We start from the raw sequence: 27,451 nt of genomic DNA, 5'->3' as shown, positions 1-27,451 counted from the left end.
ACACACCGGTGGTTTGCGTGGTTTATTAAAGGGTCCTGGAAATCTCGTGTTCACAGGCTCCAGTGTGTGCTAAACAACAATCTCAGCGCGATGACACGATAACCTCAGGCCAGCGCAGTCACATGACGCCTTAGGTTTAAAAAAAAAAGTGCGATTAAATCCCAGCAGCCGGCCTGACTTCGGAGACAGACAAGCACGGACACGGCCAACCAAGACGCGCCGATCTCCGGGAGCTTTTTTCTTCCACTCACCTTTTGCTGTCATGTTTCTTCACGCTTCGCTTCCAGCTGTTCATGAAACTCATTCCACAGCGCGGGAGGACCAGCGGCGACCGGAGAGGTTTACACAGCGGCTCACACTCACGTCACACGGGAGCGAGTGGAAGGGAAAGCGGCTGCTGCGGCTGCTGCTGCGCGTCTTCCTCCTTCCTGACGTGGAAAGGTGCGCTGCTCATCAACGCAATAATGACTTTTATTTAAATGCACAGGAATGCAGCCGCTCGCCCCGCGGTCCTAAAGCCGTCCTTGTTAGAACGACGCTACAAACAAGGAAGTAAACACAGGCGATAATAATATTCATAAATATGATCTTAAATGCCCAAAATACTAAAAGATATATATTTTTACAAAAAAAATATATTTAAGCAAATAATGTTTATTTTTTATTAAAATAATTTTGCTTAAAATGGATAAATGTTACATAGATTTTCTATAAAATTACAGAATTGCTTTGTATAATTTGTTTTAATTACCTAATTAATTTATTTTTATTTATTTGCCCAGCGTGTTTACAGAAATACTTGAAAGGTGACAAAAATGTAAACACGGGTTGTTTATGAGTACTAAAGGTGCTTATGATACTATAATTGTCTTTATAATATATTTACATCTAAATAAAAAAGAAATATCGTGACACTATAGTTAAATACTATAAACGAAATATATGCTCTTGTATTCAGAAATGAGGACATCAGAGGGACATCAGGTTGGGCAGTCTGGAGACTAAATCAATGAGGCTGAGATTATTTTTGGATGAGTAGAGGATGAATCGTGGATATATTGGAAAAGGAAGGTGATTATGGAACTGGCAAGTAGGAGGGAAAGAGGGAGATCCCAGAGAAGATTCGTGGATGTAGAAGGATGGCATGCAGAGGTGACAGAGGATGCTAGGGATAGGATGAGATGGAGACTGATGATCTGCTGTGGTCATCTCGAAAAGTAGCAGCCAAAAGCACGAGGCACTGAATCCATGTCACCTCCTTTGTTGTAAATCAAAGTGACAACAGGTGCACAGGAGGCAACAACAAGGCAACTTCCAAAAAGGGAATGGTGTTGCAGGTGGAGACCACAGACAATTACGCTCTCGTTATTCCTCCTGACTGACTTCTCTCCAGTTTTGAAGCTCCTCCTGGAGGTTTGCTGTGTCTCCTGGGATCTGGTGCGTCGTACGAGGAGAAACAGGAGGGGCACTATCACGTGTGGATGACAATATATTAAGAAGATGCTCTGGGAAAAAAAATGCACCAACTGCAAAACTACATATTTTTAATATTTATTCTGTTTCAATTAAATGCATTACATGGCCAAGGCCTTCCAATAATGATTTTTCTTACAAGTTAGGAAGTACAAAATAAAATACAATTAGCCTGAAGCTTAAAAAGCTTTATGGATAAGCCTAGAAACGTACAGTAAGTGGTTCTGGTTTTGAGAAATGTGCAGAATTGTTAAAAATGACAGTAACCTGTTTGAATACATGACAATGAAGCAATGAAACTAGTACAACAAGAGACCTGGAGAGCAGACATGCAGCTGTGCTCTCCCGTATTTACAATAAACTTCATTGTAGGAGAGCGAGAGCTCTCAGTAGGAAGTACTGCATGAGCCACAGACAGTACACTGGTTAGACATGAGAAGAGGAAACTATCTTCTTGCTAAACATTAAAGAAGTAAGAACAGGAAGAGCTGTCCAAAACATTGTGCATTATTTGATAAGAAATGAGCTAAGGTAATGAGAGAGCAGAGGCCTCTCGCACTTCATCGTAGCCTTTCCTCAGCAGAAAACCTTCTGTCACGTTTAGTAAAGCTTTCCTGTGCCGCCGTGTGGCTGTCAACAGGCCCGATAACACAGTGCAATGTGAGCATGCATCCTCAGCACATCTGAGGTCTTTTGCAAGTTAAATCCCTGCAGATGTCGAGGTGCACGGCCAGAAAATACACCGCTCTAACGAAAAAGTAGAAACACTTAACAACTTTCACCGTGTTTGTGTAAGACTCTGAAATCCAGGGAGTCTCTCAGAGCGCAAAAGACTCCTGGATTAAAAAAAAGAAAAATCGTACAAATGGTAACAAGTGAAGCACCGACTCTGGCACACGTTGAAATGGGACCAAATGTTCACGTGGTAACATGACAACCGCACGGTTGTAGTTATCCACTCAGCATTCAAGCTGCTGAGGAGCCCTTGAGAGTTTCCCTAAAGGAGATCAATCAGGATTAATGATACAGCTAATGATCAGTTAAGGTAGGATCCACGCTTACATTCATCTATGACAACCTTGCGTTTTGTTACATTCTTTCATGTCGGGCCACAATGAATTTAAAAATTTAGACCGATTTAAAGATCCTAAAGTACTTGAGAGAAACTTAGTTTGTATGTTAGAAAAACAGATCGTGTGCTTTCTGCTCTGCATCCTACTGTAGTGTGGCCTAGTTTTTAATGCAAACCAAGTCATAAAATGTGATGGCTGTAGTTTCATTCATTATTACCTCCCCCGACACACACAAATCAGTGCTTTAATGCTCACGACACAGGTGCTACGGTGAGCAAGGTAGGACTGACATTTCAAAGGAAAAGGTAGCTGTGGCAGATTTGTTCCATTTTAGTATAAATCTACACATTGTACACATTTCACATCTTACAGGAGCCGCAACTTCCAGTTAAACACGAAGAAATGTTGAAATATCCTGACCTACTCTAAATGAAGACAAAAAAAATCATCTTCCCTGCATGAGAGTGGGACACGGTCACTCTGTTAGAAAGGGCCTACAGAGTTACAGAACAGAACAAACTGGGAAACAGAATCTCCCCAGTTCACTGTGGTTGCTTCAGAAGTTTAATCAAGAGCCAAAAAAGAAAATTTTGGGAATTCTTGAGTTCTAGAAAATTAGCACGTCAATTAAAATCTCATCACAAAGAGAGCTGAGATTTAATGAAATGTAGCGAGTTTGTTTAGTGGTTTCGAGCGCGCGCTACAATAAATTACATTCTGGGGACTTAACGCAGCGCTTGCTGCCTAGATTTTAAATGAAGGCAAAACGACATTAACACTAGAACAAGTTTTCCCTTGCATCTTCGTTCTAAAAAGGGGGAAAGAAAAAGAAAAAACGTTACGCTCCTCTATCAAAACCACGGAGACCAACAGAGCATGGACAGTCGGGGGGTTGAACGAGTTAGAGATGAGTTTTGAGTCTCTTCATGGGGTCAGCAGGTGATGCTGAATCAGTCCTGTACAATCCCCACTTTGCTTTGGTGCTTTCTGGGCCGGGCCGGGCCAAGCTGTGCCGTGCCGTGCCGAGCCAGACCGGTAGAGGGGAACGGGGCCTCCTCAGGAGAGTTCAGACTTGCTGAGAGCGATGGCCAGCTCCAGGTCTTCTTGCTCCTGCTGGGTGAGCCTGGCGAGTCGCTCCTTTTCCTCTCGCTCGCTCTCGCGCTTTGCCCACTCTATCATGTCTTCCTCGGTTGGATACTGCTCCATGAAAACAGAGGAAACAAAGAAACATACGCACACAATGGATGCAGTTTTGAAACTTTGAAAACCCACCAGCAGCAGACCTTTTTCCTTCAAAGTGGACACTTTGACTGATTTGTAATCACCATTTATGTGCCAGAAACCAAAGACAGTGAGTCAGGACGCACAATTGTAGGGTGCTAAAAAAAAAAATCATGTATTGGAGTCTAAATTTGTAGTTCTGTGCCCATTCTGAGAAAGGTGCATCGCAATGAGGTCTAAAAGAAATCCAGACTTTTGCAGACCTCCCAAACAAATTACAAAAAAAGAAGAAAGAACAGGAAAGGCGATTGAAATTGATTTCCCTTTATCCAAATGAAAACAGTCCTCCCTCCAACATATATACCCTTGCAAAGTTCCTGCAGCCACGTGATCAGGGCAAAAGCAGGGACTGCGATGCTAGAAAAGCCTGAAGACAAACAGGCACAGCTGTAGGACCACAATCACATGCACTGAAAGCTCCACGGTCACAAAAAGAGTAGGAAGGAAACACAGTCCACTGGTTAAATTGGTTAATCATTGCAGACTGTGTAAATATGTTCATTATTCTTAACGAATGACAGACAGAAGCAACAGAGGTCATCCCACGTGCATCCAGCCATGCAAAGGAGAGTCTCCTAGCAACTGTTTTAGAGTCGATAATAACAGGTCACGGTATGAAGAACATGCACGAGAAGACGTGTACAGAATGTGATGGATCTGACAGAGAACATGCACTTATCAGTTTGCAGACAACATCCCGCCAATTCTCTTAAATATGAATGAAATCAAACATAAATAAGATACATGGAAAGAGAAATGGTGCTTTTTATTCCACAGCTTTAAGAAAAAAACTTCAGTCTTCTTATTTGTTTTTCATGTTAAGATACTTTAAAGGATCATTACAGAGTTTTACATGTTTTAGTTCATTTACTTGACAGCGCACCGCACTGTAGCTTCTCAGAAATGTGATTTCCTGGTTTCTTTGTATCCGTTTGTCTCGCCGGGTAACAAATATACACACAGAGCAACCTGTGGCCAAATGAACCTTCCTTGATATGAATCTATAATGATTAATAATGCACCTAACTTTATTACTGTTGTGCCCATGTGGTAATTTATGTAATTCGCTGAATTACAGTCTCTGTTTGCAGTGGCACTTTAATGCAGAAGTTACAGAGCTGACAAGCAGCAGAGGGGTTTTTATGGGCTGGGAAATCATCCTAAATGCAACACATGGTGTGGGAAGTTATCAACAGTAAGCTGAAGCATAGTCCAAACCTCTGATAAATGAACTGAACGTGTAAAACACTTGATCCTTTAAACTCAGGGGTTTACAGGTGGTGATGTCATGGATGCACATAGAAGCCGGAGATGGTGGCCTTGATTCAACACTTTATTAAACAGAGGTGTAAAGAAACACAGAGAGAATACAGTCAATCTGCTTCTCCACAACACACTGCTGACCACACGAGGGCTCGGACACAAACTGATGAATGAATGGATGGATGGATGAACAGAGGAAAGCCTGTATAAATAAACAGCAGCAGAGTAAAGGGGAAAGGAAACTTTGATGATTCGAGAAACGGTGGAGGCACTGGTGTAAGTCAACGAGAGTCAAAGACACAGTTAGTGCATGCAGGTCGGCGACTGACAGGTACATGCGAGGGTGCTCGCGTGACAGGAGAGGATCAACAGTGTTCTGATGTGATGCAACTTCACAGGTCATTTCCATGCAGCATTAAAAAGGGTTGAACTAATAGAACTACTCTGACCACCATGACCCGAAGATTAACCCACACAATCATCTTCCTCTTGGTTTCTTTTATTTATATTATTATAGATATATTAATTTTGGAAGCACATTAATGAACGAGAGGAAAAAGAAACCCCTCCACCATTCTTTGGGTTCAAGTTTTCACAGCAGCCTGCACTGATTTAATGTTTCGAGGCAACGTTAGGTGTTTATCCCAAATCAGTGATGTTATAAAACAGCAACTTACTGAAAAAAGTTTGAGGTATAAAGAGTATGAATGCAGTACTCTGCAGCTCATGAGTCAAGGTCAACTGATGCCACTATGCCCCATGGGTGGGGAAAATTTCCCTGAGACAAATTTAGTGTTAAAAGAAGAATAAAAACTCAGATAATTACATCAGTAATTATAGAGACTCTAAACTTGCACAGGAAGTAATGTCAATGTGACAAAGTTGGGATGGCTAATAAAAAGCCAAATACAAGCAGCCTGTCATCTCTCCATTCACTGCCAAACATTCTGGTTTATATAGAATATATAATAAGAATATATAAATGCATCTATAATTTCTATGCATTTCCTCACAAAGTAAGAGTGCATCTTCAGTCATAGAGTTATATGAGGTGGAATCTCATTATGAATCCATAATAGAGCGGGTGAAAAGAAATGTTTACAGGGTTAGACAGCATTGTATTATTAACAATAGTCTGACATATACACAAGCAGCAGAAATGCAAAAGAAACCAAAAAAACCCAAAACAAAAATACAAGATTTACAAGATTTTATTGTTTTAACTGGGAGAAGCGTATGAATCACGTAACATTACGAGCCTGTGCTACCGTGTGACGCTTTAATAAGCTGGTTAGTTCACTTTAAGGCTCGTCACTGGCAGTGGATGGAGTGATTTCAAGAGCTGGCCTGATTTGTTCGGGGTTGTATCCTTATTGAGTAACTACATGTTGGTTTACAAGGAGGGGGGAAAAAAAAAAAAAAAACAAAGAGCGAGAGAGAGAGAGAAGAGGGTGTGGCTATTGACATTCAGGTGGAGGTGAGGGAGATGGGGAGAGGGAGTTGCTCACTTTGTCAAAGCTGGCAAATCCATCAGCTTCCCGTGCGTTGCGGCGAGGAGGGGAGGAGGGGGCGAAGGGGTCGGCTAAAGGATCCTTTGCAGGCAGGGAGGAGGAGGAGGAAGAGGAGGAGAAGTCTCCTGAAGTCTGTGGCATGAAGTTTCCTCGTCGATGGAAGGAGTCGGAGGACTCCGTTCGATTGATGGATGATTTCTTACCTGACAGGGCACAGACGGGCAGACTCAGCAAAGGCAGGTTTTATTTCATGAACACTGTTGGCACATCCCCAGACGTGTGATAGCTACACTGTTCCAACCGAACAGAGCTACAGGCACTTTTTGTTTTCTGGATAACAGGATCAACTGACCTGGAGGTGGAGGAGGAGGTCTGGTAGGCGTACCCGTTTTTGGCGGCAGGGCTGGGGGCACATCAGAGCTGGCAGGTTGGCTCTCTTCCTGGAAGAGGTTCCTGCTGTCGACTCCAAACTGCTCAGCACCATTTGACTGGAATGAAAAGGTCCAACCAAATCAAATATATCGATTACATAAGCAGGAAGGTGCATGAATTTACTTAAGAACAGCACAGAGGATGTGCGTCATCACTCGCAAGCTCTGTTGCACATCAGTAAAACCCCGATAAATAAAGGTACAGGTACTGTGGTGTAAACAGCAAGTGTGAAATTAGTGTTTCCACACCGAGTTCACAAGAGCTCTCTGCACAGTAGCTCAAGGCTGCAGGATTTACTACTATGCAGTAGGGCTGCCACAAACGATTATTTTGATAGTCGACTAGTCACCGATTATTTTTGCGATTAGTCGACTAATCAGATCATCATCCATTGGACATACAGCGTACAGCTTATTGCACCAGCAGCATCTGGTCTTATATAACTATCATTAGCTTACAGCTTGAAGTGTTTGTGCTAACTAAAAATAAAGACAAGATGGTAGTTTATTAATTTTTAATGAAATTTGCAGATTGTTTTGGTAAAGTTTAATAAACTCCTTGCTATCTAAAATATAACAGGACACCGGAGTATATTCTCCAGCATCTCACACTTCTGATAATCAGCTGTCTGCTTGACAGTTTTAGCTGTGCAAAAACTATAACTTTAATCTCAGCCAAACCGATTTACTCAGGAACAAATAAAATACTAAAGAAAGCCAAACAATAACATTTTTAAGTTATCTAAGTGACTTATATATCATGTTTAACCTGACTAGCGAAAGACGGCGGTGGGTTTGAAAACGATTTGCCGGGAGTCCGGTGTTCTCACGGCTCTAGTTAGCCTTGCCCCCGCCTAGCTAACGAGCTAGTGGGTAACAGACGTCTCCGAAAACGTCGGAGCGCTTTTGAAAATACGTGGTGTCTTGATAAACTGAGCAGATATTTGAGGTTTACACAGCTACATTCTCGCCTGAAAATATGTTAAATGTTTATTTTGTGACCCAGAAAGAATAATAAGAGTAAAGTTAAAACTAACTAGCTGCCGCCATTGTTGGAAGCTGAGCTGGGCTGCGCTATGAATTCTGGGACACAGCTTCTTCTTCTTCGGGGTTTAATGGCAGCTGGCATCCTTGTACATGCAGTGCTGCCATCTTCTGTTTCAGTCCGTTATTATACTCTTAAATCCTGCTACTTATTCCTGCGTCTTTTGTGATCTTACAAAGCTTCAAACGATGCGTCGACTATTAAATCAGTCGTCGACGATTTTAATAGTCGACATAATCGTGACTAGTCGACTAATCATGGCAGCCCTACTATGCAGAGACAGAGGCATTTTTGTGCATATAGATTCCTTTCCATGCATACACGGGGCTTTTTATAGTTGCAAATATAAACCAAAACTAACATAAGACTGGATAATTATTTATTATATATGATGTATATACGATGCACGAAACAACGTGACAGAGGATATATTAAAAATCTGGAAATTACCTTTGCCAAAGCACTGAAATCTGCAAAGCCTCCTCCAAATGACTCATTACCAAACACAGCAGCAAACGGATCTGAAACATCAATGAAAAACGACCGAGTGCATGAAATCAGCAGCACTTCAATGCCTCATCCAGCATCTTATTAACAGAAAAGCACATTTTACTTTATTTATTTTTCATTATTTTCTTATTTGCTGCTATGAGTTCTGTCCCCAGTGGGTGGTGCCATGCCACAAGCTGTACCTGCATCTGAGGAGGCACTGACCGCGGTACCACCGGGAGCAAAAGGGTCATTGGATGCTGCGGTGTCCTTCTGAACACAAACAAACACATCAGACGTTTTTATAATCCAGCCTGCGTGGACAAACACGCTCACCTGTAACGTGATTTACTACAACTAGAGCATGTACATCAAACAAAAACGTAGCAGTTCCTCTTTTGGCCACCAGTATTTTAACTCTTTCTGAGCCAATAAGGGAAGAAAACTAACGTATTCTATAAGCAGAGGGCTAAGATCCAAACTTTGGGACTCATTGCTATAAATTAGTTTCTGCTTCCTCTTAACAATTTACATGTCAGCGATATTAACACATTTCTATGCATTTAAACTATTATACAGAATATTTTATATAAAGTATATATAATAAAGTGGATGATAAGCGTTCAGACGTACACGCTTGGTGCTTCTAAAATTACTGCAAACCTTTAGAATGGTAATAAAACATCTGGGACAAATAATTATATTCCTTAAAATACTGTCACAAAAATCTTACTCAACACACTGTAAACAGGTTTTATTAGCGGGTCTACTCACCACGGCCAGATCAGAGCTCGGCGGGGAGCTGCTAAAAGGATCCTTGTCTCCATCTTGAGAACCAAACGGGTCTGCCTCCTTTGTGCTGGTCATTTTGCCTCCAAACGGGTCTGAATCAGCTGTGTTGTTCCCTTTAGAGCTGAACGGATCGTTGGATGCTGCCGCTGGATTGGTGGATTTGGAGGCGAAAGGATCCGGACCCGCTGGTACGGCTGCTGTATCGTTCACCTTGGCTGCAAAGAGGTCTGGCTCCGGCACGCCAGAAGTGGTACCGAAGGGGTCGGCTGAAGCAGAGAAAGGGTCCTCTGAGGAAAACGGGGTGCTGGAGGTTTGTGTGAAGAAAGTGTCTGCAGCAAAGGGGTCTGAGCCTTTGAATGGATCTCCTCCAAAAGGATCTGATTTAACATAAACAGCAGGAGAAACATAATGAATAATATGACCCACTCGTCAGATTTGACATATATATATATATATATAAATAAAACAATGCTGTGCTTGTGTGAGATTTATTGCTCATTAAATACTTTGAGCAGCACCTCCAACATCTGCTTTTCCAAAAGGATCTTCTTTGAAAGGATCGTCTACAAAGGAAAACACACCATCAGTCTGCCAGCGTTCATCAAGCATTAAAAACACTCTTTTTTCCATCTTGATTTTTCACGATGAGGTCTTACGATCGGTAAAAGGGTCTGAATGGAAGAAATCCATCTCAGGCAGGGAGGGAGGGCTGCCCTGTGGTGGCAAGGAGCGAGGGCCAGGCTGAGGCGGAGAGGGGGAGCTGGTTGTTTCTGTCGGCTCTGCAGGCTCCTGTTTGCTCTCTGGCTCTGGTGATGCAACCTGTCGCAGAGAGGCACGGCGCTCTGAGCATTACAGTGAATCATGCATTGTGGTTATGGAGGGGGAGGGGTTTTAACACCCATCTGATGATTTAACACAACTATCAGGTTACATCTTTGCTGTCTGCTGTCAGTCTATGCACTTGTCTGGCACGCTGCATGTCCAACATCTCATATCTGTTTCTGGTACAAACAGCTTTTCACAGACAACATTTCAAAGAAATGTGGGTAAAACAAACATCGCAAATGTCACACTTGATGACAATGAAAACAAATACTAATGATAAAAATCAAGAAGAAGAACAGAAGAATACAAGGAGTCACAAAGATGCTGTTTATTGGTTTCCATGGGTATCCTTGAATAAGTTTACCTTCGGTGGGGTCTCCTTAGGTGACTCCTTTGCATCTTCTGTAACCTCAGAGGAGACACCAGGCGCAGGGCTGCTGCGTTCCTGCTTAGAGAACAGACGCACAACTTAAAAGGACAGCATCTGATGTTTTTTTGATAAAAGCTTTGAGTTAAAGCGACGGAGTAGCTCATCTGGTTATTGTAATGTGTAGGTTGCATGTTTTTGTTGTCGCTGGACAGTTTCCTTTGAGACTCACTTTGATTTTTTTGAGATTATCTGTGATGTTTTCCACAAGAACACGGCACAGTTGTAGCATGCATTAGGCTTTACAGCTGTGTCTGTCCACATTTAAAACTACTGTAAGAGTGCTTCTTATTATTATTCATGTAGTTTTTACCCTAACATTGCTCTCCCAGGGCTTGGCAAGGCTCGACAGACTGTACATATCAGTGTAGAGATCATCCAAGGCATCATGTTTCTGCTTTTCATCTTCCCCAGCTTTTGGACTCTCTTCGTCCTTCTCCTCTTCCTTTTCTTTCTCATTCACGCCACCTCTCTCCTCTGAATCTGAATGCTCTTCCACTCTCAGTTCTTTAAGGTCCTCCTGGAAGAGGTCCCTCTGGAAGAGGTCCCCATGGTGGAGCTCTGCAGCGGGGCCTGCTGATCCATTGACCATGACAGGAGAGCTGTCCTCAAGGGCTCTCTTCCAGCTGAGCTGAGCAGTCACCGATCGCTCCTCCACCTGAAGGTCGTTCAGTTTCTGTTGGACCTACGTGCCAGAAGAATAATTTTTTAAAAAAATGACACGATTAAAGAGCAGAGACAACACTTAAACACAGATATGATGAATTCTGTAGCCAGTGTACACAGAAAGTACAGCATTAGGAACACACTGGTGGAGCCACAGCAGTGTTGCTCCATCTGTCCACACAGAAATTCTGGAAGTGCTCAGTATAATCACTGCAGCTATTATTCATGCGTTTGGGTATGTAACAGTTGTGCAGCCTGCTGATTACAGTCGGAAAATAACATTTCCATCAGCTGCGTAGGTGCCAGAAAATGAAAAAAATTTTCTCTGCAGACATGCTGTACGAAACCAGGGAAGAGCTTTTAACCTGTGCAACTTGTGTGAAAGAGTCACGCACAGACTCCTGAAGAGGAGTGAGCTGCTCCTGGGCAGCCTGGACCTTCTCCTGAAGTTTCCGGCTCTCCTCCTGCAGAGCCAAAAGCTCCTCTCGGGCCTGGACCAGCTCCTCCTCATACTGACATATCCTTTGTTCCTGCTCCTCGTGCTCTGACTGCAGAGATGAGATCTGAAAGGAAAGTAACCAGAATTCGAGGTAATTACACAGCTCCTCAAAAGGTTACCAAAAAAAAAAAAAGAAGAAGGAGGCAACTTACAAGTTGGGTCTCCTGGTTGGTCTGCTGTCGAATGTGAGTGAGCTGCTCCTCCAGGGAGGCCTTCTGTTGGTCCAGCTCATCTAAAGCATCTTGAACCTTCTGACGCTGAATCTGAAGTTGCTGCAATACTTCGGTTTCCTTTGCCACCTCATCTTGAAGGTCCTGTGGACATAAAGTCAAAGGGGGGAGGGAGGGAGATTCAATAACAGAGAGGAAGTGAGCAACAAAGAGACTTTGGAAAACAACCTTTAAAGTTACTGATTTTTGGAAAGATAATAGTAATAATAATAAGATAATAAACTTTATTAATCAGGGAAATGTAACATCAGCTCAACAGAATAAAACAAGAGAAATGTGGTAAAATAAAAGATTAAAAAGATACATTCACATAAAATGTAAGTAGATGGTTTTATGAAGAAGGTGAGAAAAGAATAGAGAAGAAAAACTGGTGAAACCAAGTGAAGGTAAAGGATTTTAAGAAATAATGTGCACTAATGCTGTGTTACAGTGTTACAGAGTAACCACATTTCTAGTCTAAATACTAACTTTTAATACCATTCCTGAAAAAGCTCAATCGGCTGTTATATGTCAGCTTGCCGGAGGGAGAAAGGCTGACGTCACAGTGTGGAATTATTTTCGTTTACAGGCTGCAGATCGTTTTGCAGCTCAGTGAGTCAGTGAGATCGTTAACATCCTTTCAGCAGCGGCTGTCGCTGAAAGGACAACGGCAGCTTTTAATCTCTATACTAATATCAGAAACAACACAAAGTGCTTTAACAACAACATGTTAAGGCAGAATAGATTATGGAAATAAAAGCTTGTGCTTTGCATGTATTTCTCTTTATTAAAATTCCCATGTTGGAAAATTTGTATTTCCTTGATTCTTAGAAAATCACTTCCTGTTTTGAGGCTGGCTTTCCAGGGTTTGATTTCAAAGGTGGTACGACTGCCACAAAACCCATTCTTAACCTCTGGGGAATGCTTGGGTATGTGCAGTATACCACGTCCAGGAAGAAACTCAGACAATATAAATAACCAGAAGCACTCGCACATAAGTACAATCGAGTGCAGCTACAAAATTCAGCTACATCAGCTCCTTCGATACCACCCTCGCACTCAGACTCATTCCTAAAGAACTCTGCAGCCTCGCCCCTTTAAGCCAAACAGCTCCCAAAATAGAGCCCAGACGAGGCAGATCAGCCTCTTCCTCTTCCTCTCCGAGTATCATTAACTGCATTTCTGAACAAGCGTCTCAGACTGCAAATCAAATGTGTTATTGATCTTCTCCTCCAGAACATTCAGCCCCATAAAAGTGAGCTTACCAACCTGCATTTGTTTTGCTTGTTTGTTGGTTTTTAAAGGGAAAACAGACAGAAATGCACACGTGCGTTTAATGCATATTAACTGTGCTCCAGCAAGAGTTTTTGTAAACCAGTGATTTAGAATACAGGTAAAATCTCACAAAGAGACCTCACCTGCACTTCGGTGCTGCGCTGTCGGATGGCCTCCTCCTTCTCCTTGATCTCCTCCTCCACAGAGCTCTTCTCCCTGGGGTTGCAGCAAAGGAGACAGGTGTATTTAACCACCAAGGAGATCACCAGCCCACCATGCCCAAGCCAGCTCTCTAGTGAGCATGCTTTACCCGGCCCCTGAACCACCACCAGCTCCTCTCCCTCGGCCACCATGATGTTCTCCTCGACTCCCAACTTTACAGAAGAGAAAGCAGCATCAAGTCCTGCAGCGAGAGCAGGTGTGTGTGAGCGCTGCGCTGTGGGCGACTGCGAGGATAAGTGTCGGAGAAAGCGAGCACGTACTTGCTCAGTCAAACGCGTGGGAGAAAGAGCGAGAAGCAGATGGCTGCTTCGGGGATGGAGGGAGAAAGAGAGGAGGAGGGACGAGTGATGATCTGCCAACCTCCAACATCTATCATCTGAGCCGTCCGTGTGCTCATCCTCTCTACGCTTTTTCAAGCATGCAGCAAGAGGGAAAGAAGAGACGGGTGGGGTAGAAAGGAAGCGTCATAACTTGTGCACAAAAGATACTTCAACTACCTTTAAAGGAATCCTGTGCTTGTGTTGAGTGCTGTGGTAAGGTGTTATATAAACCATTAGACACAAAAAAAGGGCCTCGCTGACATTTAACTCTGTTATTGAATATAAACGATTACTCTAAGGGATTTTATGCTAGTATTTTCAGCTCAAAGGAAAACTGAGAACAATTACCAGAAACGGGAAATAAAGAGGAAGCACATACAGAGGTAAAGAAAAGATCCTGATTGGTAGGGCTGTGCGATATGACCAAAACCTCATCTCCCGATATGAGACATCTATCGTCCGATAACGATGTAAATCACAAAAATGTAACATTTTCTGTAAATTCTGTGAATCTCTGGCAGCTCGACTTGCGTGAAGTGTTTCCAGCTGCGCGTCGTGTAGCTGGAGTCGAGTGTTTTAACCGATGCATGAAACGATGCATTTTTAGACATAAGTTGTAACGGCGCCGTTTTCTTTGTGAGTATTTATTACACGGCGTGCTGCTGGCAGCTCTTTTTACTTCTCATCCATAAATAATCTGCATCTTTCACGTGATTCAGTTTATTTTGAAAAGTCTCAACAGGATCTTGAGCTTTATTGTGAAAGTTTTATGTGGAACATAAACAAGCGGACGCGCGATGGCGTTACCGTCGTTGTTGCTAACGACAACGCATAAAAACAGGCGCCTGTCCGTCTGTAGTGTGGTTATATTAAATATAAGAGAAAGAGAGAACTTTAATAAATTAATAATAACTCCAGCGACCATCAGAACCATGAACAAAATATTGCTGTAAACAGTTTATTTTGTGACACCACGAAACAAACGATAGCGTGAAATGAAACGATAGATGTTTTTATATCGTCATCAGATATATCGTTACATCGAACAGCCCTACTGATTGGTGTTTTTACTTAAACATGTTTTTCAGTAAGTATTTCTGCTCACTTGTTCTCTTACATTTGTTTTTGGTTCAGTATTTTTCACACAACCTTAACAAAACTAACATTTTAATATTGTTGTGTGAAGACACAAAAGAAATTATGCCTCAGTGTAACTTATTAAAAAACTATTCTATCGCTCGCCACACAACAAACACACAACTCCCCTGATAATCTACGAGCTGCAAATGCAAAGGGAACCGTTCCCAACTTCTACTCACCCATCAGCATCATCGTCATCATCACTGCCAACCTCCTTATCCTGAACAGAAGGCTGCTGCCCCATTCTGAAGCAGCAAAGACGCTTCATCTTTCCAAACTCTTATTAAATAAAATCTGTCCGCAGGTGATTTCTAACTCAGTTTCCATCCTTCTTACTTCAAACAGCTGTCGTCTAGTGTGTGTGAGATTCTATGTGTGTTTATTGGAAGGCAGAGGTAGGAGAAAAGGCCACTTTCTCACTTCTCCCTCTCAGTTTTCACGAAAAGGGAAGCTACGTTCTGTGAAGTATGGAAATGAAATCCATTACTATGACAACTGCTCAAACCAAGACTCCATGTGCAAAGCATGCATGCAAATGTGCAGCTGCTGCAGCTTTTACTTAAAGGTACATCTGGCATTTAAGATCATGTGAAGTAAAAAGGCAAAAGAAGGTAAAAACATAAAGTCTGGAATCAGGTCGTGTCTCAGGATCTCTACTAAGTCAAGGTTATGACTTTCAGAAAAACGAATCACCTTGTTTTTGAACCGTTCTTTTTGCTTTGATCACAAAGGAAAACCTCAGGTTATGCACTGCTGCCCTCACATGGCCCTGTGTCGTTATCATTTTAAATCTATTGTTTTCTGAAATGTTGCGAGGCCTGCAGACCCTGACGTACCAATGTTCCCGCCAACATGCTTCACTGTGCGAAGGTTTCGGTATTTTTATTTATTTACAATTTTTCCATTTTTGCCAAAGAGTTCAACTACTGTTGTCACATCTACATAGAAATCTGTCCTCTTCTCAGTGATCTCTGGGTTTTATTTGTGTCTTTCCATTCACACCATTTTAACTTGTGCATTTCTTACTGTGGAGACAAAGACTTTAACAGGTGACTGGTGCAGATGTTATGTTGCTCCCCTGGGTTTTTTTAACCTCCGTCACGACTAAAGGTTTTGCTCTCGGTGCACTCGCCTCACCACGCCCACTCCAAGGTTGACTGACAACACTCCCATCACATTTTTCTCTACACTGCTTATTGTAACGCGATTGCCTACAAGGTCTTTGGAAATTATTTTGTAGCCTTTCTAGGCTTCGTGGGTCTCTTTGAAGCTTCTTTTAAGATCCCATAAAAGTTGTTATAATGAGGTTTGTTCACATCAACCAAACTTAAAAGATGTGATTTAACCATTTGAATCAGGTGTGTTGGATCAAGGACACATCCAACACCTGCAGGTTCCCCCTCTGCTTCATCGGACTTAAAGTGGCTTTGGGACTTAGTAGCGCTGAGGTTCCCTCTGCACTCTGAGTGACCGCAGAGTCTTCAGCCAAGTGCTATTATTGTGTGTCATTATTTCTGTTGTGTTTGATTATGATTACTACTTTCAGACAATGCAGATAATCAGTGCAGAAATCCCATTAATCCCAAACAGTTTACACCCTCTCCAGGGGCGGATCTAGAGGGATTTTCTTAGGGTGGTATGGGAATCAAATAGAGTGGCCATCTCTTTACACGTGCAGGTGTTACATTCTGTTATATATATAGTTAAAATACATCAAATGGAGTAAGTTCTTACTGGCTTTCAGTTCAGACCCTTTCCACCTCTTGTCTTTTTAACCATCTGCTGCTGCAGTAACACAAGTGTTTATTAATTTTACTGGAACTTTGGCTGTGCTCAAAGAAGTGCGAGTGTGTCCCTCCTGCATACCTGAACCAGCAGAGGCTCACAAACACCCAGCTTGAACCCTTCATCTTTAGGCCAACAATATAAACCACCAATGAAATCATCTCCACCGCCATCACTCTGTTAATAACATGTAGGTGTTTGCCTTTTTTTTTTTTCTTCTTCTTTAAATGTGAGGAGAAATGATTACCTTTGTAGTTCAACAATCTCGTTACTCAGTGAGTCCAGCTCCTTGATGGCAGAGAAGTCGGCTGCTAGGTTAGCTGCGTTGTTCTGGTGAGGACAGGAAAACTCAATATCACCAATAAGAAAGAAACACCCACATTACTGATATGCAGATGAAAGTACTAGAGACCAGCGACTCATTACAACTCTTAGCACAAAAGACAGTCACAGCATAAATAAACAAATGAACTACACTAACGGCTTTTCATCAAGTCATCTACTGTTAGAGGCTCAACAGGCAGGACTTGGGGAACAGCGGTTTTAAAAGCAGCCTAGCTGATACCACTTAAACTATACTACTGAGAATTTAAAAAATCTAAAACGTCTTCAAAGCCTTGATAAAAACACACAACCACAGAAACAGATACAGCGATAAGAGTGCATCTCAAAAACTAAAAACAGTAACCTTTGTTTCTCGTCAGCTTCCCTCAAAAGCACAAGGGCAAATGGAAACTAAATATCAAATTCAAATATTTAGGATAAAACTACGTCAGATAAGAAAAGAGGCAACCTGTTGAGAGTTATGAGATGCACTAGACTGTTTCTGATGAATCGCACTCACTCAGGATTGTGTCAGTGCACGTGAAATGGATGAAATGCAAAAATGCAAAAAGATGAGGTAAAGCAAAACTGCTGCAGAGAGAGGAAATAAGAAACACACACAGCTGCAAGCTTAACAGGAAAAATACACAACACACACACGTGCACGCACAAACACACCAAGAGAAAAATACATCACTGAAAGCCACAATTAAGACAAGCAACATAATTTATATCTAACAGTGCTGATGCAATGGAAAATTATAATAAGTCACTGCTGTAAACAGATGGTGAAAACTGCAACCAGTCTGTTTTAAGCTATAAAAAAGACAGCTGCTCCAATTCACTATCAATCAGTCTCATTATTAAGGATCTTTCAGCGTCCATGAGATCAGTTTTTGTGCGTTTTTAATTCTTGAATTGCAAGCGATTGCTGGGTTCTTAAAATCAAACCAAACACTAATATTTGGTGATTTAAATATCTGATATATCGGCTGATTTAGAAACTTGTTTTATCATCACAGAAAGCTGTAGATAGCTCGTTTATGCTCAGATCAGCGAGTTGTTGTTTGTTTGTGGTGTTGCCAAACAACCACCGCATTCTTCTTCCTGCTAAGGTCATCAGATCAGAGGCTGCTGGTGGCCCCACGCGCTCAATTTAAAACTCGTGGCGATCGGGCCTTTCAGGCAGCGGCAGCACGGCTGTGGAATTCTCTCCCACTGGTTTCACGCTGTACAGAGTCCACTGGTTCTTTTAAAAAGCAGCTGAAGGCATTTTTATATAGGCAAGCTTTTAATTAATTTGTTGTATTTTACTGTTTTACATTGTTATTTGTTGTATTTCCATTCTTTTCATTTTTCATTTTCTTTGTTGTAAAGCACTTTGTGATTTTTATCTGCGTAAAGCGCTAAATACATAAATTTTACTTACTTACAAAAGGGAAATTACAGAGTGCCCTCTGGTGGACAAACTATGCAACATCAACAGTCATAACACAGTTGAAGGGTGCTGCTCTCATCTTTAGCTTACTTACAACTAGGGCTGCACGATTTTGCATAAAATGAGAATCACGATTTTTTGGCTTAGAATTGAGATCACGATTCTCTCACGATTTTCTTTTCCAGTATAAATATTTATTGCGCTTATTAACTGCACATCAACTTCGTAACAGTTGAGACTGAACATAAAAACAATAAATAAACATTTAAACAACAAATGTCTCACGTCGTCGTCGTCGTCTTTTTATTTATTTATTTATTTTTTTTAAATCGTTGTCATTTGGAAATGAGATCGCACATAAGTATGAATCGAGATCGCGATTTTCTAACGATTAATTGTGCAGCCCTACTTACTACATTTTCATTTATTGGCTGTTTTATCTAGAAACCGATATATGAGGAAAATGGCTAGTATCAGGCCGTTATTAATATAATAACAAATAAAATAGTAACAGCCTGGAAGCATTTATTTGTAAATCCTAGGTGACTTCCTTCTCGAGTTACTGCATTCACAAGATTTTCAGGAAACTTGACCTCTGGCCTTCGTTTTTAATAGTAGCCTTACAGTATCAATAAGAAAATGCTACATCATCTCGTTCTCAAGTTATTGTGTTCATTAACTGGATGTTCGTGCCGATTACCCGTCTGGCCCCTGTGGTGATGAACCTTTTACTGTTGAGGGGTAAAAAGGACCCAAACATCACTAATAATTATTCACAACTCGAGTGTTGAGAGCGACTCACCTGTTTGATGTTTTGTCTGTCAGACGGAGGAATCATCTCTGGGGACAGATTTTGTGGAGGGTCTAAGCCTTTGGTCAGTTTCAGATTAATTAGATAAAGCGCCAATGCGAACTGCTCTCGCGTCAGTTTCCCTATGTCTCCAACGTCACAGAGCTCCCTGAGGGGAAAGAAAAAAACAAAAGCACACAGGTTACATAAGACAGTAACGATTTATACTTCAGGCAGTGCCTATTTTTGATGGCCAGGCTAATCATTATGTGAGGGAAACCAATACACACAGAAGCTAATCAGCCACATGAAGATAAAAATCCATAATAAGATCATCTGCTGGTCGTGTGCATGAACACATAGTGCACTGCTGCATTTTGCAACATTCAATTATAGCTGAAACTAGAATATGTTTTTACATTTCACTTATTATAAATAAAGTGTAAAAATGAATGTTTCACAGATGTTTTATGAACATTGTATCTTTTCTAACCATCTATGCTATTGTTAAAACACATAAGCACCTTATTTTCCAACACTATTATTTCTCTCTAGTGTAAAATAACTATTTATCTACTTCTTATGACACGTCTCTCTGCAAATCATCCTTTGTAGCACTTCATGGAGTTTCTTCCTCCTTTTTCCTTCGTTTGTGTGAACAGAAGAGCAAAGTGCACAGGATGCCTTATGTTGCACAAATTGCAAAGCTCTCTGAGGTAAACACGTAAAACAGAGTAACTGATTCTTTGAGTAGAAGCTGGACAGAGGAGTCAAAGGAGGAGATTTTAGTGACGGTACTTACCAAACCCGTGCGAGTGTAGCGGAGGGCAGCCCGGTCTTGAGGAATATATCTCTGACTTCAGGGCCAGACACCAAGCCATCCATGTCGGCGTCCGTCTTGTTGAACAGCTCGTCGAATTTCGCCTTCTCTGCTGGCGATACTACCCACTGTACAGAGAGAGAAAACAAACTTAACCACACTCCTCGCCACCGCGGGAACATTCAGAACAACTTACAGCAACGAGAGATTCACAAACCTTCGCACTTCCTCTAGTCTTTTTCTTTTGAAAAACACACTGAACTAGCCAGTTTGAAATCATCGTAACTGTTGATGTACCAGTGTAGTAGTAAAATAATACTTCTCAGGCACTGCACTCACAGGAGAGGTGGAGCCTGTACTCACAGGGGCAGCTGCTGGTGCTGGGACAGGGGCAGGAGCTGGGGTGGGTTTAGGAGGGTGGGGCATAGTCTTAGAGCCAGCGTGGGAGGAGCGACTGTCTTTGACAGAGGGGGGCGAGGGTAACAGGGGCATCACGGGAGGCACCGAAGGTTTTTTCCTCTTGGAGGGTGGCACCAGGGGAGGCGGTAGGGACATGGGAACAGGCTCCCCCTCTAGAGCTCTGTACACCAGATACATAGCCTGGGAAAGGGCAACAAAGTAATGAGAAATGATTACCCAGCATCCTGCAGTTCAGTCTTCACACTTCCTCCTCATGTCTTGGATCTTTTCGATTCAGAACTATAGAAATAATTTAAGATCCTATGACTCAGTACACAGTTGAACAACCTAAAGTGAAACCAGTTGTGAACAAATACTAAAACCTTATTTGTAATATTAACTCGAGTCTTACCACAGAAAACTCATCTCTGTCCAACATGCCGTCTCTGTCTATGTCACTGAGCTCCCACACCTTCAACACACAGAGATATTATTGATGAGCATCAGTCATCACAAAACTGCAAAATAACAAGTGCCACACCGCCAACTCGCTACAGACTCTCACTTTCTTTTGACGCTTTAAATCTTCCGTATTAAGCTCCAGTGTTACTGTATGGTGTGGTTTCTATTCATTTTTCACTAAAGCAAAAACTTGAAACTAACATCAAAGAGTCCTGTTTGAGAATCATACCCTGCCCAGGATGTCCACCGGCAATTTGGAGTTAAGCAGGACGGGCTTGACCTTCTCTCCCGACAGCATCCCTCCTACTGGGCCAAGACTGTCAAAGATGGAATCGAACTTCATCTTCTCCTCAGGCTGGAAGAAAAATAAAACAGCTGCACGATGAAAATCACTCTAATGGAGGCATAGACTGATGTGCAGCTTAGGCTGGTCAGATAAGGTCAGTCTTATACACCTGTCCAAGTCAACAAACATTCAAAGCCACCACGTCTGTACGTGGGAACGTTCTGCAAACACAGCTTTGCTTTGATGAAAAACATCCCGTAATTCTTAGTCTTTAATTTCCTTTTAAACTTCAGTGGCTTTTTCTTCCCCATTTTCATTGCTTGTAAATCTAATTTTGCAAGCTGCATATTGGCTTCATTAAAGCATGTTGTGAATCTTGTATGTAAAAAGAGCTCTTTTCCTCCTCTTTTCTCAGCTGCTCCCTTTAGGGGTCGCCACAAAGGCCCGACATCCCAGCCTGTCCCTAACATCCTCCTGTGTCACACCAACCAGTCTGCACATCCTCCTCTTTGTGGTCTGCCTCATTTCCTCCTGCCTGGCAGCTCCATATTTAACATCCTTTGTCCAGTATTTCCACTATCCCTCCTCTGCACATGTCTACATCGTCTCAGCCTTGCTTCTCTTAACCACTCTTAAAGCCTGAACCACGGAATAATTCAGAGGTTTCTTTTTTAAACTTGAGTTTTTATTTAACCTTCTGAGATTGTTTTAAACTAAATATCAATGTGACTTTTTTTTGTTTTTTTTTTATTAGTGTCATTTATGTTACATCCAACATTTTGGTGCAATTTATTGGCCACAGTTTTTTGTTTTTAAACAAAACCATTTTGGGGCATTAGGCTTAAAAAACCCATCACACTGTTGATGAAAAGGGTTTTACAAACTCGTGTATCAAATATGATAAACTTGGTGTTACAAAGTCACATTGTCTCCGAACCCTTTGACCCGATCTGTCCGTTTGACTCAAATTATGTCGCTGATAATGAAAATCTGAGCATCTTCAAACAATATAAACAGACTCAAGACGCTAACCAGCATCTCAGCAGCAGAGAAATGTTGGCCTTCAGCTGCACATAGAGAAAAAAGAAGATCATTTTGGTACTTCTGATTCATGCTTATTAACAAGTAGCACTGGGATTGCAGAACTATACATACTGCTTAAATGATCACAACGAAAAAATATGATGCTTCTCTTAAGGTAACAAAAAAGGAGATAAAACTAGGAAAACATGAGAATTAAAAAAAACAATCACAACTATATTTAGACAAAAAGATAGCACGTTGGAGCGCGCCTCACCTTGACAACCCAGGGAAGGTCAGCAGCCCCTCCTCCTGCTAACAGTGGGCTGCTGCTGTCATGCTGGAGATGAGCACAAATATTTTTCTATTTCAGTGTTTGCATTAAAAATACATTAAAGAATATTTTTAAAAGCCAAGACCAAATACTAACAGTTAAAGTTGTTTGTAGTGAAACAAGCACCTGTGAATATACCACAGATCTACTGTATTGGACTTCAAATAACCAGCAGTGACTTTAATAGCAGGCACAGTGTGGATTTATAGCACACAGGAGCAGACTTACAAATTTCGGGGGAGGAACAGCCACATTAAGACTCTTGAGCGCCACCTCCAGGCCATTCTGAGCACAAGCCACCAGCCGCAGGGCTATGAAGAATTGCTGAGGGCAGAAGAAGAAGAGTGACGTAAGCCTGGTGATGATGAACACATTTCTGAAGGAGTTCACTTTGGAGCTACTTGACAGTGTGCTGGTACCTGCTTGTTGAGTGCTCCCTTTCGTTCAGAGTCTGCCAAATCCCAGATCTAAGGAGACATTTACAGATAAAACATCTGTTAGCATCGATGAGAACATTAAAGCTAACAGAGAGCTGCGTCTCCACTCACCTTCCCAAGGACCAGGTCAGCCAGACCTGACCTCTTTAGGAACAGAGCTGCATCAGCTGCTGCCACTCGCCCGCTGCCAGTCAGATCAACCTACACACACACACACACAGACACACACACACACACACACACACACACACACACACACACACACACACATTAAAGCTTATCTCATCTTAGAAACTATCAGTATAACAAGCTAAAATGCTAACAAAGACAAAACTCTTAGCTTCGAAAAAAGATGGGGAACAACTGAAAACCATGAAAATCGGCTTTGGAGCCTCTGAGTCATTTAAATCAATGCTGGTAATAAACCAAAGACATTTTCTCAGCAGTCTATTGGCTTAGTCGTCTTTCATGAGGCTCAAAGGGAGTGCTGCTGACATGTTGGGCAAAGGGAAACATTATTAATTCATTGAGGTACTTCCTTTATTGGACACAGGCACTGAAACTGATAAAGAGAAGTGAGATCACTGCTCGCTGCAAGACAGCAGTATAAATGCAGGTTTAGTTTGTGTGCTGAAACTACAAAAACCACATCCTCTCATTGGAAGATTTTATTTTTTTTGATTATCTCCATCTCCATCCAGAGCCATTTAAAGCCAAACTATGCAGGAGTTATATGCACACACACTGTAACCCATGGGAAAGATACAATGGCATACCTGACGATAGTATTTGTCATAGATGGGGTTTCCACTGGAGAGCTGTTTAAGGAGAAAGAGAAGTATAAAAATTTAAAACAGTCATTTTTACCTAAATTCAAAAATGTTCCTTATAACAATCTAACACTAATCGTTCAAATGATTTTTCAAAGTTAGCTCTGAAATAACCAACAAGAGTTTGACATCCACTGAGCCAGTTAAAGAGTTGCTTGTTATAAGTATAGCCACTGGCCAAATGTGTTAAAAACAACTAAAAATTACTTTAATGACTCATTTAGTAGAACGTTTTACCATTAAAGAAGCCACAGTGTGACTGCAAAACCAAAAAGTTTATAATGGCTGTGTGGGATAACAAATAAAGACAAAAACAATACAGCATCTATGACAATGAGTAGCAACAAGGTGCAGCAGTTTTCATCATTAATAAGTCAGCTGCTTATAATTACAATAAATCCAACTTTTACTCTTAACAAATGCCTGAAAAAAGCGATTTCTTAAACTTTCCTACTTCCTGCCATATAAGCACATCAAATATTGTGTAATTTTGCTTAGAAAAATCCGTATTTATGCAGCATTGTTAATAATTACCACAGTCTCCCCCCACTAAAATGAGGCAGTTATTTTGTCTTTTTGAGTTGAAATAAAACATGTCTGAAAATGCTGACGCACCTGAGCTGTATATCTGGTCAAAAACAAGCCACAACCTAAATATATTCAATTAATACAAAGAGAAACTGTTTAAATGTCACTGAGGCTGAGAAAATATCGCTTTTCCAAACAGCTGTTTCATTGAAAAGCTACTCTGCATTTCCTCGTAAAGATCTATACAAATACTCTGGAGAATGGATGGATGACTCAGAATACACCAGAAGGTTTATGCTGAGTTGCATGCACAGAGAGTGATAACTTTTGTGATAACTTCAGGATGCAGGCTACATTTCCTGGGGCCCCTTGGTCAGCTTTAGGCATTTACAACAAGGCGTCACTCCAAAGGCAACAGTTAGTCTGGCCTTCTGTCATGTCCTCCCTAAACACCCCTCTTTCCTCTGTTAAGAAAAATGTCTAGCGTTGGACTAAAGAGGAAATAAAGCAGTGCTTCCTTATTTGTGTAACTGAAACTGACAACTGGTTGTTTGGTTTCAAATTGGCAGGTGCAAGAAAGCGAGGAAAGGGATGGACAGTAATTGTTTCAAGTGTGAATCAACCAGGGAGTGGCTGGTCAATGGAGGCTAAGGCTTTCAGACACATGTGAGATTACTCTCTACTGTAAAACAGACTTAGACCTGACACAGAAAACAACTCACGCACACAAAAAGCAAAGTTATCAGTCAGCTTTTTCACCCACCAGTTTACAGTGAAATAACTGTTGACACACACATATCTTTCTCTAGTCAATGCAACTTTTTTCTTTTCCCCTATGACACACAATAGTGTGCCTGGGACTGTTGGCGTCTGTAACACTGTGGTCTTTGTACTGGTGACTTTAATTGAGCACTGAAAAAACACCCCTCAATCATCCCCCAGCTAGCCCATACAAAACTGCAGCAGATAGCCAGAAACATCAGGGCGCAGGAGCTGGCGGGACAGGCTAGACTGTTCTAGAGATTATAACCACCCATGGTAATAAAGCACACTGATGTCACTATCAACACCAAACATGAGGCGAGTTTGGGGATTATCGGGCATCTGACAGGAACACTTGCAACAAGCACTGGTGCCTGACAGGCCAATGAACTCCCACAGCTCCCAGATAAACACAGGTTTTAAGCCATTTGAGAGACAAGGATCTCAAAGCTGCTCCTGGCAGGCAACTCTTGTCTGTTGCTGGAGGTAACGGCAGCTCAGGTAACAAGTCCACAACTGAAAGCTGCTAATTTAACCTGCCCGTAGCCTCCTAAACAACACAAACACATTCTGACGCTACATTATTTAGAACTTAATTTAGCTAGCAGCAACTGTGCAACCGTTTACCACAGTAGAGGTGGCTAGTTGCTTGTACAATTCACTTCCTCTTGCTAGTTACAACATAACAGCTAACGATATGAGGAGTTTTCTCTATTAACTAATTGTTAACAGCAGCAGCTAACAGGGTAACTGTTAACGCTGTCCACTTTTGAAAGGTCACAGGGGGGGAAAGACACCAAGCCAATCACCGAAGCATGTTTACTTCTAATAATAGCAATAACAAGGCAGCCTATTCAGTCTAACCATGTAACAAAGCTACATACGAGGCAAGGAAATCCAACACATAGGCTACAAGCTTTACTGTATATAGCTTGGGTGCTTTATCAGAGAAAAACAATGTTAGCAGAGGCTGAAGTAGCAGAAATGTGACAGTAGAGCCACACATGGGCAGCCCAACACCCAAATAGCCTGCAGCAAACCGGGGCAGCACTAAATACGATTAGAAAACACCCGAAAGGAAACGAAGACGAGTAGCGCTAGCTTACACGGTTTATCTCAACTTTGATAAAGCGACTCTAAAACAGCCCAACACTGGTCACAAACTAGCTGTTAGCTAGCAGGCTAGCTAGCTAGCTACGCCCTTACGCAGTCCCCAAAGAGATTAGGAAGAAACTTTTCCCAGTCACAGCAGGGCTAAACTTCCAAAAGAGGAACCAGAATCAAAGAAAGCCCGCGATTCTTTCAGCCAGACTTAACCGACGCTGCCGAAACATCTCCGAGCGTAACAGGCAGAGGGCAGAAAGCGTTTGCTGTCGTTATATTTGAGTTGTAAGACAGTGTTACCTGAGTAAGAGACAGACTGGAAGCCATAGTGTTTCTGTTTCCCACCGCTTCCAAGCTGCGCTGACGACAGGCAGCGGTAGAGGCCGCTGAAAACCCTGAAGCCAGACCTCAGGGACCGACCTCCCCTCGGAGCTTCACCATCCCTCCGTCGCTGCGAGGAGGTGCACAAATAACAAAAGCCAATGGATGCAGAGATAAATAACAGATAAATAACAAATAAAGACTTGAAACACCCACTCTATGAATTTCTTTACTTTTAGTTGCGTCATTTTGCTATCGGCAATTCATTTTTCTATGGGTCGTTCTAAAATATATTTTAAATGTCTAATATATAAGGCATTTAAAAATAAATAGATAGATAAATAGAATATCCACTACGACCAAACACATTTTTATTTAAGTTCGAACACTAGTGAAACACAGCAAATTTTGCAAGTCTGACTTTACGTTTTCAAAGTAGAATAAAAATAGAAAAAAAATGAAAAATAAAAATAAAAATGAAAAAAATGAACTGTTAACATCTGTTATTTTGCCTGTCAATCTATTGAGTTTAATAACAGGAAGCAGAACTGCCCAAGCTGATAAAGTCGGTCAAAGTATAGGAAAATGACAATGAGGACAGAGAACTACGACATTTAAATACAAAGAATATTTCATTATTCGACTGAAATTCCTGCAAAAATTTCAAAAAGCCTCATAAGACAAGTGTTGTTCACCTAGTCTTAGTTTTTAGTCTAGTTTTATTTAACTTTGATAACCTTTGTGAGTAGAAAATAAAATACAGACGAAAGGAGAAGATTCAAATGTAAATGCAGCTGAAGTATACCCAGGTACTGCAAACTGTAGTTTACCTTAAACCTTGAGTTTAAACTGTAGCGCAACCTTTGATGA

The 27,451-nt window shown here is 41.6% G+C and overlaps 2 protein-coding genes across 8 annotated transcripts in view; both read right to left on the bottom strand.

The window, feature by feature from the left end:
• ttc39a (tetratricopeptide repeat domain 39A) overlaps positions 1-452 on the bottom strand; it is a 30,457-nt gene extending 30,005 nt beyond the window's left edge. For both annotated transcript variants that reach the window (XM_014411673.4, XM_076880164.1), the window contains exon 1: positions 252-452. In XM_014411673.4, the coding sequence (XP_014267159.1) occupies positions 252-304 (53 nt within the window). In that variant the 5' untranslated portion in view covers positions 305-452. The remainder of the gene's footprint in view (positions 1-251) is intronic.
• A 1,083-nt stretch (positions 453-1,535) lies between these two features.
• On the bottom strand, positions 1,536-26,702 carry eps15 (epidermal growth factor receptor pathway substrate 15). 6 transcript variants are annotated; one of them, XM_012920147.4, is made up of 25 exons: positions 26,561-26,702; positions 23,813-23,854; positions 23,148-23,237; positions 23,019-23,066; positions 22,828-22,923; positions 22,543-22,605; positions 21,189-21,314; positions 20,910-20,969; positions 20,438-20,698; positions 20,081-20,226; positions 19,291-19,447; positions 16,974-17,056; positions 13,403-13,475; positions 11,928-12,089; positions 11,642-11,839; positions 10,924-11,295; positions 10,548-10,631; positions 10,015-10,177; positions 9,865-9,921; positions 9,341-9,735; positions 8,770-8,839; positions 8,528-8,598; positions 6,954-7,089; positions 6,599-6,804; positions 1,536-3,743 (listed from the first exon to the last, which is right to left on the bottom strand). In XM_012920147.4, exons 1-25 carry the CDS (start codon positions 26,585-26,587, stop codon positions 3,603-3,605), a joined length of 3,327 nt encoding a protein of 1,108 aa, XP_012775601.3. In that variant the 5' UTR covers positions 26,588-26,702; the 3' UTR covers positions 1,536-3,602. The 6 variants fall into 6 exon arrangements, with proteins under 6 accessions (XP_012775601.3, XP_012775603.3, XP_012775602.3 ...); XM_012920149.4 differs by having other exon boundaries at positions 9,877-9,921; XM_012920148.4 differs by having other exon boundaries at positions 10,548-10,628.
• Between the last annotated feature and the right edge of the window lie 749 nt (positions 26,703-27,451).

Source organism: Maylandia zebra, linkage group LG23, assembly GCF_041146795.1.
Source record: "Maylandia zebra isolate NMK-2024a linkage group LG23, Mzebra_GT3a, whole genome shotgun sequence".
NCBI classification, from domain to species: Eukaryota; Metazoa; Chordata; class Actinopteri; order Cichliformes; family Cichlidae; genus Maylandia; species Maylandia zebra.
This window is presented reverse-complemented; position numbering and strand designations above follow the sequence as displayed.